At 48.6% G+C, this 16,793-nt stretch overlaps 6 protein-coding genes; 2 read left to right on the top strand and 4 right to left on the bottom strand.

Annotated features, from left to right (window-relative positions):
* Positions 1 to 586: 586 nt before the first annotated feature.
* CHC_T00006712001 (hypothetical protein) lies at positions 587 to 2,029 on the bottom strand. The gene has a single exon (XM_005718848.1). It carries the CDS (start codon positions 2,027 to 2,029, stop codon positions 587 to 589), a length of 1,443 nt encoding a protein of 480 aa, XP_005718905.1.
* A 739-nt stretch (positions 2,030 to 2,768) lies between these two features.
* On the top strand, positions 2,769 to 3,197 carry CHC_T00006711001 (hypothetical protein). The gene has a single exon (XM_005718847.1). It carries the CDS (start codon positions 2,769 to 2,771, stop codon positions 3,195 to 3,197), a length of 429 nt encoding a protein of 142 aa, XP_005718904.1.
* On the bottom strand, positions 3,198 to 4,588 carry CHC_T00006710001 (hypothetical protein). XM_005718846.1 is given in 3 exon segments: positions 3,198 to 3,357; positions 3,358 to 4,154; positions 4,327 to 4,588. The coding sequence occupies 2 exon segments, from the start codon at positions 4,586 to 4,588 to the stop codon at positions 3,358 to 3,360; spliced, it is 1,059 nt and encodes a 352-aa protein (XP_005718903.1). The 3' UTR covers positions 3,198 to 3,357.
* A 37-nt stretch (positions 4,589 to 4,625) lies between these two features.
* Positions 4,626 to 7,094, bottom strand: CHC_T00006709001 (hypothetical protein). XM_005718845.1 is given in 2 exon segments: positions 4,626 to 5,057; positions 5,058 to 7,094. 1 exon segment carries the CDS (start codon positions 7,092 to 7,094, stop codon positions 5,058 to 5,060), a length of 2,037 nt encoding a protein of 678 aa, XP_005718902.1. The 3' UTR covers positions 4,626 to 5,057.
* Positions 7,095 to 11,207: 4,113 nt separating this feature from the next.
* Positions 11,208 to 12,047, top strand: CHC_T00006708001 (hypothetical protein). The gene has a single exon (XM_005718844.1). It carries the CDS (start codon positions 11,208 to 11,210, stop codon positions 12,045 to 12,047), a length of 840 nt encoding a protein of 279 aa, XP_005718901.1.
* A 76-nt stretch (positions 12,048 to 12,123) lies between these two features.
* CHC_T00006707001 (hypothetical protein) lies at positions 12,124 to 12,564 on the bottom strand. The gene has a single exon (XM_005718843.1). It carries the CDS (start codon positions 12,562 to 12,564, stop codon positions 12,124 to 12,126), a length of 441 nt encoding a protein of 146 aa, XP_005718900.1.
* Positions 12,565 to 16,793: the final 4,229 nt, after the last annotated feature.

The following is a 16,793-nucleotide window of genomic DNA, read 5'->3' as shown; positions in this document are numbered from 1 at the left end:
GAAAAACATGCATCTACGTTCATCTCGTTTTATTCTCTACGTTGCATATACGTTCATCCGCCGCATTGCATTACATTTCATCTACTGCCTTTGTAACAAAGAACCACATGTGTCAACAGGGATCCTGGAAACGCCAACCCCCACAACGCGTGATTGTATGTTTATGCCTTCGTTTACGAGTAAACGGCACGGCAGTACCAAGGGTACAGTACGTCCATACAGCACAGTCCATGGAAATGGGATGTCCAGCAAAGGCCTGGCGTTTGGTTCTATGACATGTAAATGTCTTTACTGTACGGTACCCTTGGTACAGTACCAATATTATCAGGGCGGAGTATAGACCATGAAACAAACTCTGGCTCACGCACAGCATCCAAACGTACAGACGCGTTCTTACTGTAACAAGCGTTATTGTACATGCATACAACACAAGCAGTTCGCGGCACCTCATGATCGAAGTGGCCCTATTCACAACACCACTCGCAATGGCTGCAATCTATGCCCAGCCCAAAAATTACTCCAGCCGTTGATCCGCTGTGAAGGTGAACTTGTCTATCCCAATGCTTGTTGCCTTCGAGATCCGAACCTAGTTGACCGCTTTGCTTATGTCAAGAAGCAGTTGTATTTCCGAGCTAAGCAACTCGACGAAGCGCTGCGGATTACTAATACGGCCTTTGTCACCTGCTACTCCCATCGCGATTTTGTCCATGTACGAAAACATGCCTAAGACAACACCAGCGTGTCCATCGGCTGGCGCAAAGAAGTGCAGCGATGAGACCTTCACGCCCCCTATATGCACCGCTTCTCTCGGCCCCGGAACATTGGTAAAGAGAAGGGAAGTGGCCCGTGTCAAATACCTCCAGAAGGCTTTTCTGGGAAAGCGGGGCATACGGGCAACAAGTTGGATGAGGCCCATGAGTAGCACAAGTTGATTGCTTCTCTTCGCCCTTCGAAGAGTGCGGACACACACTTCAAATCGTTTCATTCGATCCTCTTCGTCGACGTGAAGATTCAATGCAATTATGGCAAAAACGTTCGAAACGTCGCTCAAGGAGAAGGAATCCAGCGCGTGCTCATTGAAGGGAATTGCACACCTGAGATGCTTCAGTTCATCTGGATTATCTCCGTGTTCCTTCAAATATAGCCTCGACGCTCCCGCAACAGCGGTGTAGAGCAAGTCATTAATGGTTACACCAAATACACGAGATGCGTTTTTCAGCATTTGAACTGTGAAACTGGAAGGCGGCATGAGGGCACAGACCTTTTCTCTCTGTATGGTCGATCTCGTGAAGACACTGACTGGGTCTGTGAAAAGCATGCGCACGGACGAGAGGTAAACATCTTCCACAAATTCCCATCCGCGTTGAAGCAAACCCGGCTCCGGAACGCATATTCGCATGTTTCTCGTCGTATGCCTTTGTTCCGTCACGGCTGGTGTCGGTGAGACCTGCTGTTTTTCTGGGTTGGATGAGTGGACTTGGTTGCGAAGCTTTTTAAATTGTCTTTCAGGAACGACTAGCAATCGCGATTGCTCCTCCTGGGATGTCTTATCGATGATTTCGGAGGTAAAGTACTTTACAAGTCCTATGCCATCAGAAATGGAATGATGAACACGAACGACGACCATACAACACTCTTTTTCCACGCTTTCATCATGATCAACAATTGACCATTGCGGGAAAAGCGTAACTTTCCACAGGGGCCTCTCCCTATCCAATGGTGTAGTCATGAGCTCAGAGAGTCTGTCTTGGAAGATTTTTTCACGCTCCCTATTGCTTTTGTCCTCCCCACCAACGTGCTGGACATCAAACTGGTGCATCATCAACTTTTCATTCTGGGGAACGAAGTCTGGAACGGATTCAAAACGTAGTTTGCCCTCCTTTCCTTCAATGACTACGCTGCTAAAACGCGGATGCTTAAGGATTCGGGGCAAGACAACCTCCTTCAACCAAGTCACATTCACGTTGCGTTCTAGAGCAATGCACGTTGTTATTACCACAGGGTTGTCTGGTACAGACTCGTCTGCCATCAATTGCTCAAAAGGTCAAAACGTTTGCCAGGAGAGGTCTGTCATTGCTCTTTCGCCGGGGACGGACAAGTGATGAACAAGTGAACGCTGCACCAATGGAAGGTTGTGTAGGCACAGAAACACCTGCCACTGAATGCGGGGAAAACTATGTAGTGTACATGTGTGTGTGTGCCTTTATAGTGCTACGGGGCATGGTAGTCGACGGAACAAAATTGCCTCCCACTGTGAGAGATCAGAGAGGGCGAGCTAAAGGTAGAGTTTGCATCCCGATGTGCGACCGAAAGGTCCTGATTTTGGTCCTCTTCCCGCGAGCCGCAGACGGTGCTTTACGTGAGGCAGCACAGTGCTCCTCATACTGGTGGTGCTCATGAGGGCTATGAGAGATGGGCAGTGAAGCAATGTTATGGCCAGGACGCCACGTGGTCATGTAATTGCTCTAGGGATGTATGGATAAGGTGTCATTACAGTACATTACTGTACTGTACGACAAACAAATTGCCTCATATTGCATGCTTCAGACTGGATCTCGTACACAACATACGAATAATATACATTAAATCGATAATTTAGAAAGTCATTTTAGACTCTATTTCTTTAACGTGCTTGCCCTCGCAATAACATCTTGCAGAACATCGGGACAGCAGTTTTGAAAACAATAAAAGACTACGGGCGCTGCGCGGTACACACACTCTACCGTCCTACACCACTTTTCAACTCTGTTCGTCCTTCTCCGGGAGGGATGAGTTTTGATTCATATGCCTTCCTTCAGGCAATTGCACCTGTTCGCGCCTCTAGTTTCTTTCCATCAAATGCTTCATGTTCAGCTCCTGCTGGCTTGAAGAGAACCAGAAAGAGACGGACTAGTCCTTCCATCCCGCCCTACACGACATGCAAAGGACATGGCGAGAAATGCGTGAAAATCCTTTTCATCCCCGACAACACCCAAGTCATGGCGACGCCCGGCGAGAGACTCTCGGAGGTAGCAAGGAGGGCTGGGGTGGAGATAGTGGAAAGCTGCGGAGTAGGGGACTGCGGAACATGTGAAGTCTTACTCCGGGACGAAGTTTCCGGAGACGGATTTTACATTAAGTCATGCATCGCAAAGATATCAAGTCACAAAGAGAAGCTCGTGATTGATACAGTAGGGGATGGGATCCCTCCATGGTGATAATGACGTAGCGAAACATCAGCCACTGATACATGCTTTAAAACTCACAAGCTGTTTCTCAAACGCGCATAAAAATGGTACAAATCTGACGCTTCATGAAACAAGCATGCCCTGCTGACTAGGAAAAAACGCTGCGCATACCTTGTCCTCTCTCCGCACATTATTCAAGTGCCAATGAGAAACCAAACTTGGCTGAGTCAAAATTGGTTGTGTTGAACTTGCTAGACATGATTAAGGTTGTATTAGGTCGTACATTCTGGATATACGAAAGCGAGAGAGTACCCGCCGAGTCTAGCTTGCCTTTGACGGTGGTAGCGCCGTCCAGACGGTAGGCACTTCCGACGCAAAGCGAGGTTGCGGCAGATTCGCGCACGTAAAGCACTTGCGCGCCCACGGAAAAGCCTGGACGCACGTGGTGCGAGTAGCTAATCATACCCGACTTTGCTTGATCCAACACGTGAAGCGTGCATTCACTTTCGCGCCCATCAAAGAAACTCAGCGCATAATTGAGCTTCGACACCTCCTTATCCGCTATATTGTACTGCGTCTCCGCACCTGCAACGGCAAACCCTGAGTACTGAGAGCTCGAAATGGCGACTGCAGCCGAGCCGGTAATATGAGACGCCAGTACATCAGCGCCAATCTTGATGCCCAGCGGTCCGCTGATAAATTCGACGTGGGATTTGGCCAAGTTGCGGCTGAAATCTCCAGCCACAGTGTAGTTGCGGCCGTCTGAGTCCTTTGTTTCGTACTTTGCTTCGATGATTGGGTCTTTGGCACCGGTCTGCAGCTTTCCGGTTACTGTAGCGCCCCTCGCCTTCAATTTGGTGCTAACTTCAGCAGCAATGGCGTCGTCTTTGGGATTCTGGACGCCGGTTACCGTGTAGGAACATCCGTCCTGGGTCTTGGAGGCGACCTTGATTTTGTTAGTGAAGATATAGTCATCCGTGAGGAGCTCTGAGAGTTGATTTGGGTAAGTATTGGAGCGCGTGAGGGTAGTTAAGTAGAAACGAAACGGGTTTGGAACGTTTGTTAGAGAATGACGAGGGGTGGACTAAACGAAGCTGAATGATAAATACCACGCTGTGCTCTACTGTGAGAGACTGATTGCATCGTGCTCGGAACTTACTTTTTGCCACCTTGCCGATATCACTGTACATCTTCATTTTCTGATCAGAAGGGAAACTGTCCGGAGAGTCCGATGATCGGCAGGACGACAAATATATGGAAGAGTAAACGGGAGGCGTGTGGTCGAGAGCCGGTGAGGGGGTAATAAGTAGGATCGAAGTACCAAGGCCTACAGTATGTACTTCAGTCTCCTCAGGGAGACATGAGAATAACCCGGACCTGCAAAGCCTTCGAAGCCTTTCATTACACTCTGTGCCCCACATTACAGTTACGACAGAACTCCTACCACATGACAGTTTGACACAAAGCTGAAAATCTCTTCATTTATTGATTGTAATATACAGTGTATAGGAAAGCAGCAACGATCAATATCTCATTACAGTACTAACCTCAGAGGCACTACATCCAGAAAGCAATGGGATTTCGCTAACCGCATTGGCAGATCCAGTCAAGGGGTCTCTGTCCTCCGGCTGGGCTATAACACTTCTTGTTCACGTCCGAAACCCATACACCTGGTTTGGTAAAAGGCCACCAGAAGGCTCTCGGCCATTGCGCTGGAATAAATCAGCGAGTCAGGGAACAACGCAAAACTAACGTACATAGCAGTCGCACTTCCATAAACAATGTCAACCCCACTACAGTGCAAATGATTTGGTGTGTGTAAGAGTGCACTCCACAACCGATGCCGTGCCAGAAACAGAACACTATGCCGTGCGGTTCAATAAACATCCATCAAGTAGTTGAAGTACCGGACGCCGTCAGTACATTCACTTTTGCCCGTTTCCCACCCACAGCATTCCCCAGAGCCCACGCAAGCCGCATGGCAAGCTCCCGACATTGAGTATCGTACGGACGGTGCTTGACGTCATAAAAACACATCACAGCTTCAATTTTTCCGGTTATGGTCACGGGCACAGCAAGGCAAACCTTAACGCCATGCTCGCGAGCCAAACTGCATCTCTTGAAGTTCTTTGGGTCTGTCAGTCCAGTCACCCATTCAGGGCGCATAGCTGACCACACCCGGCCCTGTACTCCTTCATTCGCCTTGAACGAGTAAGACTCCGACTGCTTTGAGAAACGATCAAGACTAGAGGCGCCTTGACCATAAACGTCATTTGAAATCGAAGTGCAAAGGGTGAGTATAGTAGAATCTTCCAGATTCGCATCTGGGGGCATGGATCTCTTCCCAGCCACCCACAGTTCAGCATGCTTCCAAGAGCGACGTCTCGCAAACAGTCTCATTACTTCTTCTGCGGCTTCTGGAAACGATTCCGTCCTGGCTACGAGCTTGGAAATCCAGTCCATTGTAGCCTTGTTGCTGCTCACAGCGAGCTCGATTTCTAGCTGTGCGGTTCTGTCTACCATGCCGTGTAGAACCGCGATGGCGTAATCTAAAACTTGTGCCTTATGTTTCACTTCCACCCCAGTTGGAGCCGGTGGTAAAGTGTGACGTAAGCGTTCAAACATGTTGTTTAGACGATCTCTGCACATCTTGGTATGAGACAGAGCCCCACTTTGCCCTCCTGAGTTGCCCTGCGACGTGGATATCGTTGGAGTCGAACTAGACATTCCTTTGCCAGCTGCCTTCTTGGACGTAGTCGCGGATTTCTTCTTCAGAATCATTCTGCCCGGTTTCTGAGACGTCGCCGGTTTTGATGACGGAACACCCTTCGCAGACACAACGGCAGTTGCCGAGCCAGCGCTGTGACGAACTCCTTTGGCGTTTTTCTTGTCATCTTCGGGTCCACGAACGAGGCTATCGGGAGTTAGTGGAGACATGAAAGGCGAAGTGCGCACTTCTTCAAGCTCTGCAAATCGTTCCTTCGCACTACCAGAAGGAGCATCCACTCCAACGCTTGTGTCCTCACTGGCGCTGGCGAGATTTAAATCTGAACTAGCATTGTCCTCATCTATCGCTTCTCTTTCCTCCCCTCCATCGGCCGACTCGGTATCAAACTCGGGACCCGCAGACAAAGAAATCTCGTATTGAAAGTCATTTTTCGAATTGCGAGACACATGGGGCAGTGGCCATTCCCCGGCGACAGCTGGGGTAGAACCAGTTGCGAGAAGGCCTGTCTCGAGGGTTGAGAACTCGGAAGCATAGGGTAGATTGAGCCTGGGGGAGAATTCTTGAAGCAGGGAATGTGCAGGATCGGGACGAGTACTAACCCATTCCATGGCTACTTGAGTGCGCCCACGGGGCGGCTGCAAAGGAAAGACGGAGGTAAGTGTGTGGAGACGCCGTCTTGGGAGCAAGGATGCGAGGACGCACCCAGAGCGAGTGCACGGTAGAGTAGGGCTTTTGCGCCTAAACGACAGAAACAGAAAGGTTGAAAATGGAAGTTGTTGGTGGGTGTGTACAATTTGTCGTTCCCGAAAACGACGGAGCAGGCGGCCGTTGTAATGCAGCGAGACCGGGACTGGCAAATGAGACAAGCTAAAAGCTAGGAACGCGAAAGTCGACCGGAAAGAGCCAAGATCGGCTGGAACGCAGGGTGTAGATTGCTGGCAGAAATTTGCCAAAGAGAGCGGGGTCGTCGGACGAAGTCGTTTCTGTCGGTAGCGGGGAGTGGGGGCGTTGGGCGTGCGTAACTGAAGAGGGATTTGACAAGGTAACGCGGATGCCGTGGGAGGCCCCGAGCGCAGGACGACCCCAGGAGCAGGGACGGTCAAGAGTGAGAGGCAGGACGAACAAGGGCGGAGGAACGAGGGCGGAGGAACGAGTACGGAGTAAGGAAGAAGGAGGCGGAGGGGGCCAGTGTGTGGCATGAGACGCGAACAGAATTGTTACCGAAGTACAGCATTGCTCAGGGAAAAACGTTGTGAGACGCGTGCAATGCGGGGTCCTCGCCGGGGCTGCGCCGTGGGACCGGCTGCGAACGAAATTTCAGAGTGCCCAAAGAGGGAGGCAAAAAATTAAGCAAAAACAAGCAAGCAGGGGTGCAGCGAGCTCGGCTCTCAGATCTATCGGCATCAGGAAGGTGGTCCGGGGCAAAGGCATCTGAGGGCACTTGTCATTTTAGGGCACCTGTCCGAATTTAGGCTTTCTGCTGTGTACCGCCCCCAAACACTACACTGGACTTGTCCCGGAAGAGAGCAGTGGCGAGATTGAGAGCCGTCTTAAACCAGAACTGTCATCTTGTAGGGCAGGTTTCTTAAGCAGAAAATTCAAGGGCAGAGGTGGATATGTTATTTACGGTGTATGAAGCACAGGCGGTTTTGCTGTACCCTGTACTGTAGATGTACTGTAGGGGACCGAGGCCTTTCGAAATGGGCGAACTCCGCACAGCTAGAAAAATATAAATGTTGTCTTTGCAAGTGGCAAGACTGCGACGAGAAGCTACCAATTCCCGAAACAAAGACGTGCAGTACGTAGAAGCCAAACGGCAATGTCCCACGCAACAAAGACTCTCTTTCCAGCAAATATCGCACACATTTAGCGATGAACGCAATTTGTGCGATCACCGGCCCAGGACGTCTGGCAAGGGAGGCATACCCAGAAAGGCAACACAATTCGGGGCAAGCGGCTGTCTGCTTTCGGGCCAACCACACCAACTTGCCCATAAACGCCACCCTCCCCACGACTGACAAACACTTTTGGCACGGCGCATTGTCCTTTGCCTTTTCCTTATTTTCGGCTTTGCTGAAACGCCTCCAGCAACTTGGTGCGTTTCCTTGTTTTTTTCCTGGATTTCTCAACGGTTTCTGCATCCACTCTGCACACTTCAACGCGTCCCGTATCTGCAGAGGAGAAAGTATCTCAGCTTCTGAGCCGCTTATATCCAACCACCCTTTGCATTCAATGGACCACACGTGCTCTCCCTATTGTATGCTCTCCAAGCAATTTGTGCTGTTCCCTCACCCTTCAAAACAGAAAACATTTGGCGCAATTAAATGCGGACCTGTGCGTTCTGTACTGTACCACTTGGTCCAGTACCGTACCACTTGGTACAGTACCCTTGGTACTGTACAGTGCCTATAATCCTTTTCCTCTGGTCTTCATCCCCCTTCAGTGTCGACCAACAGACCTCTCGCACCCGTCGTTGTGACAAAAATGACGCTACAGTATTGTACAGACCCTGCTTGCTCGCACTGGGCATACAGTATGCTCTGCTGCTTACGGCATTTCTTGACTCGCCCCGACAACCATTCGCACTCTTTCCCACACACAGCCTGGCGCTGGACACATCAACATCAACATCAAATTCACGCACGTGCCTAGTGTGAGGATCATTTCTAGCCATTATCTCTCCCAGAGCAGGCCGTGCTCAAATTCCATCACTCTCTTCGGGCACCTTTGTACGATACAGTACCGTACAAGGGTACCACCAGTACCTTCCCGTCCAAAGCACTTTAGACTACAGTACAGTATAGTAATTTACATCTCCTCCTCACTCCCTCATCATTACATTTGGACTCTCGTGACTTACTGTACGCCCAAGAGATTATTCTGTACAATCAGCAATCTAACAAACGAGTTCATGAGCAACTATTTCCATTGTTATCCACACTTTTCCCAAGTGTGCTTGAAAAAAATTACTAAATTACTTTCCCTTTTCACTGCTACGAAACTCTATTCTTCAACCTGGTCCATTTAAGACTGAAGTTGACTGATCCTAAGCGCCGCTGTCGCCCAGTTGAGCTTCCGGCCGCCAATGCATGCACTCACTGTGCCTCTAGCTCCGACACTACCCCCGCGCAAGCTACAGCTGAGCATGTTCTGTTTCTTCTGCAGTAAGGGTACCAAGGGTACTGTACAAAAACCCTTCTCCTGCATGATCATCCCGCGACCCCTACTGGATCTACCGGGCACGCCCAGATACGCAGTTTTCCCACGTTATCCACCTTTCCACCTCAGTTTCCTGTCGGTAGGGTTCCAGCCACCTTCGGGTCCCATGCATCTCCCGAAGTCTGCGTCCCTGGAGAATTCCATTTCTATAGAACTACCCTATTACACTAAATCCAAACTGCTGGATTGCGAAACTCGGCAACCGCTTTTCGAAAGAAAGCTAGTCGCACTTACTCACGCGAACAGCAGAGCTGCCGACTCGGCCCCGGTGATCACTTCTGAAAAACTCTGTAGCTTTGATGTGTACAATTGCATCACACCGTAAGCATAGCTGCGTCAGCATCCGCAACGAGAAGCCTGTAAGAGACGTATTCAGAGGACAACAGGCTTGCGAAAACAGGGTCACGAATGTGAAAATCTACATTTAGGCGTTTTTTACGGTAGGGTAGCTTACACTTCGCCGCACGGAAATCTCCGGAATTGTTCTGCACCCAGTGTTTCTTTGTCTACCAATAGTAACCATCAGTCTTTCACGCCGTGGTCTTTCATGTACTATTTCCTGTTTTCTCCTCCACACCCTGAGACTTGCCGAACCAAGATTATACGCCAGTTAAAAAGCGGACAACAACAACACCTACTGTACATGTGCACTATTGCTCGATTCATTCGGACCAGCGGACCAGTTTCAGTTCCCAAGACTTTCAAGCATCCCTTCTAGCAGACAGCTGCCCACGAGCACTCCTGCGCCTCGTTTTGTGTGCAGTTCAGTTCTTGTAGATACATGCAGTGGTTCACTTTAGTCATATCGCAAATAGTGCGGGTACTTCACTGAAGATTCGAGCTGACTGAAGAGATAGGCAGACTGTCCCCTCAAAGTTTACGTGAAGAATGACCCGCAATCGAAACTCAAATCTAATATTCCCATAGTGTGGCATTTCAAAGTAAAACGAAGAGAAGAAGCCTTCAAACTCTTGTTAAAAAGACTTTGACCACCGTGAACAATGGAACATGCTCCAGTCCATAATAAATGTTACGTCGCCCACGCTTGCCGCGAAATATAACGGCTGCCCCAATGGCCTTTTGGTGGCGTCGCCCTTCTTCTCTGACTGAATCATGGGTGGCTGGCGGCCCCAAGGGGCCACTCAGCTGCACAACGTTCAGCTATCGCCAAATCACCCGCAGAATGTAAGATAGGAAGGATAAACACAGTATTAATGTCTTTCTGTTTACAATTTGTATAAGAGAATGTTTGTTACGTACCACTCTTATTTTGGAATTTTTGTTACATACCACTTTTTATGAGCCCCTTTTCTTAGGAGCGCTAGAATTATGCGCGAATACTCGCTGAAGCGAATATTGTAGCTCTCCATAAGGATAGAAAGGTTCTCAGTCGAAAGGGCGATGTGTTTCGTCCTCTTGATAGACTAAGGGGGGCCGTTTGGAGAGGACCGCTTTTTAGAAGCTTCTAATTGTCTATCTTTCGCGGTTGCTTCGGCGGCATCTGTGGCAGATCCTGTCGCGCTTTGATCCATTGATGGACTCTGCGCATATGAACCGATAGGGGCGTCCATGACGCATATCGATACAACCCATGCAGTCTGAGGCTCGTTTGTGCCGATGAAAAGAACGGAAAACCCACTTCGTTTTCCGTCAAGACGGGTCGATCCGGCACTGCTGTGATCAGGCGGATGTAAAACTCGTAGAAAACTCACGTGCCCCGAGTTTTCGGTATGCTGTGAGTTTTGCCAAACGCGTTGTTTAAGAATTTACGTTTAGAAAATCCGAGCAAACTCGCCGCCAAAACACGCGTTTTCGTGACTTCGCGGACAGCGTTAATGCGTCTGTTTCATTTATTTCCTTTATTTTTTGTCTGAATCCCACACTTCACTCGATCCCTGATCAATAAAGCATATCGAAAAACGGGTCCTTGTTCATTCCTTGACTCCCAACTCCCGTCTACAGTAGTACGTACCTCAATCCCATGCCGCATCCATTCCACTTTCAATATCGAGAATTATCCGTCGCACATACTAGGCTCTTATACTCGACCTATATTCTCGTTTTCATTTCCGAATGGGAAGTACATTTGTGTAATGCCCAAATCGAGCTATGGCACGCGCCCAATAGCCGTGGTAACTGGAGCGTCAAGGGGGTTGGGAAGAGCCCTCGCCTCACACCTATCTGCACAAGGGTATTTAGTGATAGCTGGCCAACGCGCACCTGCCCCTAAATCATGCAATTTCGATATAAGACACTTAAGACTGGATCTCGCTGACGAAGACAGCCTTGAGGCTTTCTGCCATTATCTTCTCGACAATCTCCCATGCATCGATGTCCTCGTCAACAATGCTGCAAGTTGTCCTGATCATCCTGGTGACACAGCAAAGTCCGCCTCCTATTGGAATTCGGTTTTGCAAGTGAATTTTTTCGCCTCCGTGCGCCTCACCGAGAGTTTGCTTCCGTTACTTCAACAATCACTCAAATATCCACGAGTGGTCAACATCTCATCTGGGGATGGGGAGCTTCTTTTCTTTTCAGAGTCCCTAAAACCCCGACTGGAGCGATTGGAAGCTTGTAACTCAACCATTCAGCTCATACGAGAAGTGGAGAGTATCGCCAACAATATCCTGGACGACTCCTTCGGGATTCCGATCGATGAGCTCATTTACAACGGGCAGCCAGCTTACAAGTTGTCAAAAGCGCTGCTAAACGGATATACAAGGTTCGCAAGTCGCCGACAGGAACGACTACAAAGCCCTGAAGTGGCCTTTGTATCTGTATGTCCCGGAGATGTCGATACGGAAATGGCTGATTTTGATGCTATTCTCATCTCACCAGAGGACGCTGTTTGGAGATTGGCTTCCGTTCTTGTGGCTTCGAAGCCGTGTAAAACCGGCGTCTTTCTACGGGAGGGCAAGGAGATCTCATGGTAGTAAACGACTGATGCTATACCACCTCGGGCCTGGGCTCTCTGCTTCTATATGTGCAGTCTGCATTCTGGACTGTAGTTCAGGGTTTGAATGACTCAAAGCGAGATATAGCCTTGCGGACCTCGTCAACGCCCAGTATCGCTTTGGTCCTATCTTTCTGCAGCGCACAACGATCAATTTGAATCAAACTACTCGTCATGCCTCGCGCTACTTCGAGGGCGGCCATACGGTCAGATTTCTCAGGTAACTTTGATGCAATCGCCTCCATTCCCTCCCTCTCAACCGAGTTATTGAAAAGTCTCGTGAACTGCCTTACACCACCCCAATTTTCGTCCTCAATCAATGCTTGCAAGTCGTCGAGCTGCTCTCGAGCTTTGTGCACGGCCTCAAACCCCGCCCGAAGCGCGTCGTTTCGAGCGTTTTCAAACTCTTTTTTCGCCCTCTCGTTCATTTCTCGTTCTTCGTCGAATATTGTTCTGGGAGGTACAGCCCTCACGGGGCTTGGTGATATTAGGGCCATGAAACAAATATACGAGGCAAGGTGGGTGAGAAACAGTCGCCTTCGACTTTCGCCAGGAGGTTGTGTGCTTCCGAGCCGAGTGATACATCGCTTCCGGGGCGAGCGAGCTTCATTTCCGGTTCTTGGTCCGAAATTGTTCTTGTCGGTGCAGCGCTTACTGGAGTTGGTCCGGGTAAGACTACCAGACAATCGCAGGATACAAGCCGGATGAGAAGTGCTTGCCCTGGCGTTTCGGGAGGAGAACGTTAACGGGGCATGCTGTTGAGGATTGCGAATTGAAACCCCACTGAACTGTGAAGAGAATCTTAGCGGGGGAATACCCTGAAACACGAAACACTCCCGCGGAGCCATCAATCGTGTTCTCACGTACTACCCTTCGAAGGGTAGACTTGACTCGGAATGAATCCGCGGTGTTATTATGCTCAGAAATTATCTCTACTGTACGGTAATACATTGTCACCCTCTGTCCGCATGCAGCCAGTACAAGCATATTTCACGTGCGCCGAGCTCAGAGCAGAGAATCGCACGGGAACAGTAAAACTACAACACAGTGCGTACAAGTTGGTACAGTGGTGGCAATAATTATAAAGCACCTCCGAAATTGCACATTGTCAGCCAATGAAACGATTTCGCACCATTCAGTGCCTCACTCCCACATGCCTTTTCCACGCTGAAAACGAATCAGGAAACCGTTTTAAAGATACTTTAAAACTGTGTACTGTAGAACGCATTTATTGATTATGGGATGGCAATATGTATAAAGCACTTTCACAGTATGCATTGTCTAGGCAAGAAAAGAGAACGGTAATGCCGCGAAACCCGTAACCAGTATACCATCACTTAGTAGAGACCTCAACTCTGCCAGTGCTTCGACAACCAGGCTTCTCAATCATGCCTCGCGGGCGCTCCTTGACCACAATCGAAAAAGGAAAATTTTCGGCATTTAAAAAGGCATTATGGACTGACTCCGCTGTAGCGTTGGAGCTCGGAAGAAGCAGAGCAGTAGTTCAGAACTACTTGCGTAATCCGGGACAATACGGGGTTGCGAGGAGGTCAGGGAGACGTGCAGAGATATCAACAACGGCCAGACGTGCAGCCATTCGTATGGCTTCAAAGGGAGAATCTACGTCAACGGAAATATGCAAGGCTCTCAGGTTACCAGTTAAAGCACAAAGACTGAGGCAGATTCTTCAAGCGGAGCCCAATTTGCGTAACAAAAGGATGTTAAGGGCTCCCTTGATGAAGCCACACCACATGCAAAAACGAATTGCATGGGCCAAGGAGAAAGTCACGTGGAACATTTGTGACTGGACAATGTCGTATGGAGTGATGAAAAGAAATTTAGCCTAGACGGTCCAGATGGTTTTGCCTATTATTGACATGACTTGCGCCGTGATGAAAGACTTTTTTCAAAGAGACAAAACGGTGGAGGTTCTTTGATGGTGTGGGGAGCATTTGCTGGAACAAAAAATGCGAGTTGGCCGTTTTAAACGGCACCAAAAACGCTGTAATGTACAAGCAAACGCTAGAAGACTATCTCCTACCTTTTGCAGATCAAGAACTCGGAGAAAACTGGGTGTTTCAGCAAGAAGGCGCAAACATTCATCGCGCATATGCAGTTCAAGAGTGGTTTAACGAGTAAAATATTGTGGTGATGGACTGGCCTGCTAAAAGCCCAGACCTGAGCCCTATCGAGGACCTCTGGGCGATATTAGCGGGCAAGGTATATCACAGTAAGAGGCAGTTTCGAGACGTGGGTGAGCTCCAAAAATGTGTGGTGGATTCCTGGGATGCCATTGGTGAGGATGTGCTTGAAAATCTCATCAAGTCAATGCAGAAGAGATGCATTGAAGTCCTAAGTACAAAGGGCGCGAAAAAAGTACTGAGTAATTTTGTTTGGAAGTACTGTGTCGGTGCTTTATAACTCTTGCCATCCGTTAATCAATAAATGCGTTCTACAGTACACAGTTTTAAAATATCTTTAAAACATATTTCTGATTCGTTTTCAGTGTGGAAAAGGCATGTGGGAGTGAGGCACTGAATAGTGCGAAATTGTTTCATTTTTCTGACAATGTGCAATTTTGGAGGGAGGTGCTTTAGAATTATTGCCACCACTGTACCCCCCAAAGTTGAACACTTTAACCCGTTGTTGAACAAAACTAAAAGTGAATTTTATATCCAAGATTTAACATAATGCCAAAAACGATCAGATTGATGGCAATCCTGAAATGTTAATGTTTAACTCGGCGTAGCTTCGCGCGAATTGCAAACAGGGCCCTTTTGTCACCATGTTCGGATTTGGTGATGCAATAAAAACCTACATGACGCCGCGCATTGCAAGTAAATGCAAACTCGAGCGACCAGCTCGTCTCCAAAACAACACACTGGCAGGAATAGGAAGGTCGCGAACAGTATCAGAGGCAGGCCGACGCTTTGAAAAGGCCGTCGCTGCGGTCGACAGGCACGGCGCCAGTCGCAGGAAAGCTGCTACAATAGCTGGACTTCCACTATCTACTTTCCAATACCAGTACAGAAAGATTCCATCGTGTCCAGAGGACATTATCGCGGACATATCTTCACAGCGAAGAAGAAAACTTCATCGTGGAACTCATCAACAAGTACTCATCAAGAAGATTCCCACTCGGTCGAGAGGACATGGTCGATGCAGTGCAGATGCTTGTTCAATCTCTACCGGTAGAGCGTCGTGCGAAGCTCCCCTTTATCAATTGCAGACCTGGCCGACGCTTCTTAAAAACTTTTATTGAACGCCACTCTGACTCTATCAGCTTTCGACGATGCAGTAAGGAACAAGAGGTGAGGCTCAAAGTGTGTAATGCTGACACTCTAATCACCAACGTTTTGGAAGTTTCCCGCATCATAGATGTACACAAAATTGATAAGTATCGAATCGCCAACCTTGACGAAACAAGAATTTCCCCGAACAAGGATTGCATCCAGTCCGACCGTCGAAAACGTTTCGTCACTCAAGCGACTCGGGCACAGCTTCGCTCCCCTGAATTTAAGAACATCGAACGTGTGAAAATGATGCACGTCACTTTCGCAAGTGGTTGTGTTGGTCGCTGTCTTTTTTTGTTGAAAGGGAAACGCCTCAAATACAGAGTTGTTGATGGCAACGACAGTGGCGAGATAATGGAAACGTTTGCAGATTGTTGCCCAAAAACAGTATTGTGACTGTGAAAGAGGATGTAGCTGGAGTTGATTATGTGAACTTTTACAACTGGGCAAAACTTTTTGTTGGCGATTGCAAAGAGTTGACGACTCAAGGGAGGAAAGTACTTTTGCTTTTGGAGGGTTATCGTTGCCATATGAGATTCAGGGCTTTACAAATGTTGGAGGAGGGTGGCATAATTGTTTATGCGTTGCCGGCGCATACAAGTGGAGTTTCTCAGACGCTTAATGTGGGAGTCTTCAGTCCATTTAAAGCACACCTGCGAGACCTTGTGTAATGTCTGTCGTCGCCAATGAGCCACAACGAATTCGATGTGTTTGATTTCTTGAAACTCGTGAGAACAGCATACGAAAAGGCTTTTACAAGATCGAACATAACGTCCAGTTTTGCAGAATCCGGCGTCCATCCTCTTGATTGGAGAAGTCTTACCAACACACCACGATCGCTGTCCTCTGAACACGCCAATAAGCTTGCTACACTACAGGATATTGAAAAATTATCGACGAGAAACGGACAAAACAGCGTCAATTGATAGGTTTCCGACCTGTTGTTCTGCAAAATGGTTTTGTCGATGGCACAAATGGCTTATGGCTCACCTCGAGCGAGGCGCTAAGAATGGCGAGGGAGCGAGATGTTTTTAATACTGCGAAGCGGGCGGAAAAAAGTCGGAAGGAAGCAGAAAAAGCCGAAAAGGACGCAATAGCATACGAACGCACAATAAATGCTCGATTAGAATTCGAGAAGCGTTCGTTACATGCCCGAGTTCTTATGTACAGCGTCCCAAACGTTTCTGTTCGTCCCATGCCATTGAGACGGCAGTCGGAGCGGAGACTCATTGCTGCAAAACGGGAATTTGCTGCACGGAAGGCAGCACAAAACAGTTAACGAAATGGAGTTGACAGATCAGCGCCTTCAATGTCAGGAAAGACATTTTTGAGAAAAAGGTTTGCATTTTGTTTGCAGTGGCCAACCATTTGGCTGTTCAATTCTCAGGTGCAATTGGGAGTATCCGAAAATCGCATTTTGCTTCGGTACCTAT

The sequence above is a fragment of the Chondrus crispus genome, genomic scaffold (genome assembly GCF_000350225.1).
Source record: "Chondrus crispus Stackhouse genomic scaffold, scaffold_5, whole genome shotgun sequence".
NCBI classification, from domain to species: Eukaryota; Rhodophyta; class Florideophyceae; order Gigartinales; family Gigartinaceae; genus Chondrus; species Chondrus crispus.
The sequence above is the reverse complement of the archived record's forward strand: the minus strand, read 5'-3'. Positions and strand labels throughout refer to the sequence as shown.

Bases quoted from the DNA above. Each gene is read 5' to 3' on its own strand.
- CHC_T00006709001 (XM_005718845.1), bottom strand. From the start codon at position 7,094: ATGCCACACACTGGCCCCCTCCGCCTCCTTCTTCCTTACTCCGTACTC.
- CHC_T00006708001 (XM_005718844.1), top strand. From the start codon at position 11,208: ATGCCCAAATCGAGCTATGGCACGCGCCCAATAGCCGTGGTAACTGGA.
- CHC_T00006707001 (XM_005718843.1), bottom strand. From the start codon at position 12,564: ATGGCCCTAATATCACCAAGCCCCGTGAGGGCTGTACCTCCCAGAACA.
- CHC_T00006711001 (XM_005718847.1), top strand. From the start codon at position 2,769: ATGAGTTTTGATTCATATGCCTTCCTTCAGGCAATTGCACCTGTTCGC.
- CHC_T00006712001 (XM_005718848.1), bottom strand. From the start codon at position 2,029: ATGGCAGACGAGTCTGTACCAGACAACCCTGTGGTAATAACAACGTGC.
- CHC_T00006710001 (XM_005718846.1), bottom strand. From the start codon at position 4,588: ATGTGGGGCACAGAGTGTAATGAAAGGCTTCGAAGGCTTTGCAGGTCC. The intron at 4,155-4,326 runs GTAAGTTCCGAG...ATCAACTCTCAG, and splicing joins TATCGGCAAGGTGGCAAAAA to AGCTCCTCACGGATGACTAT.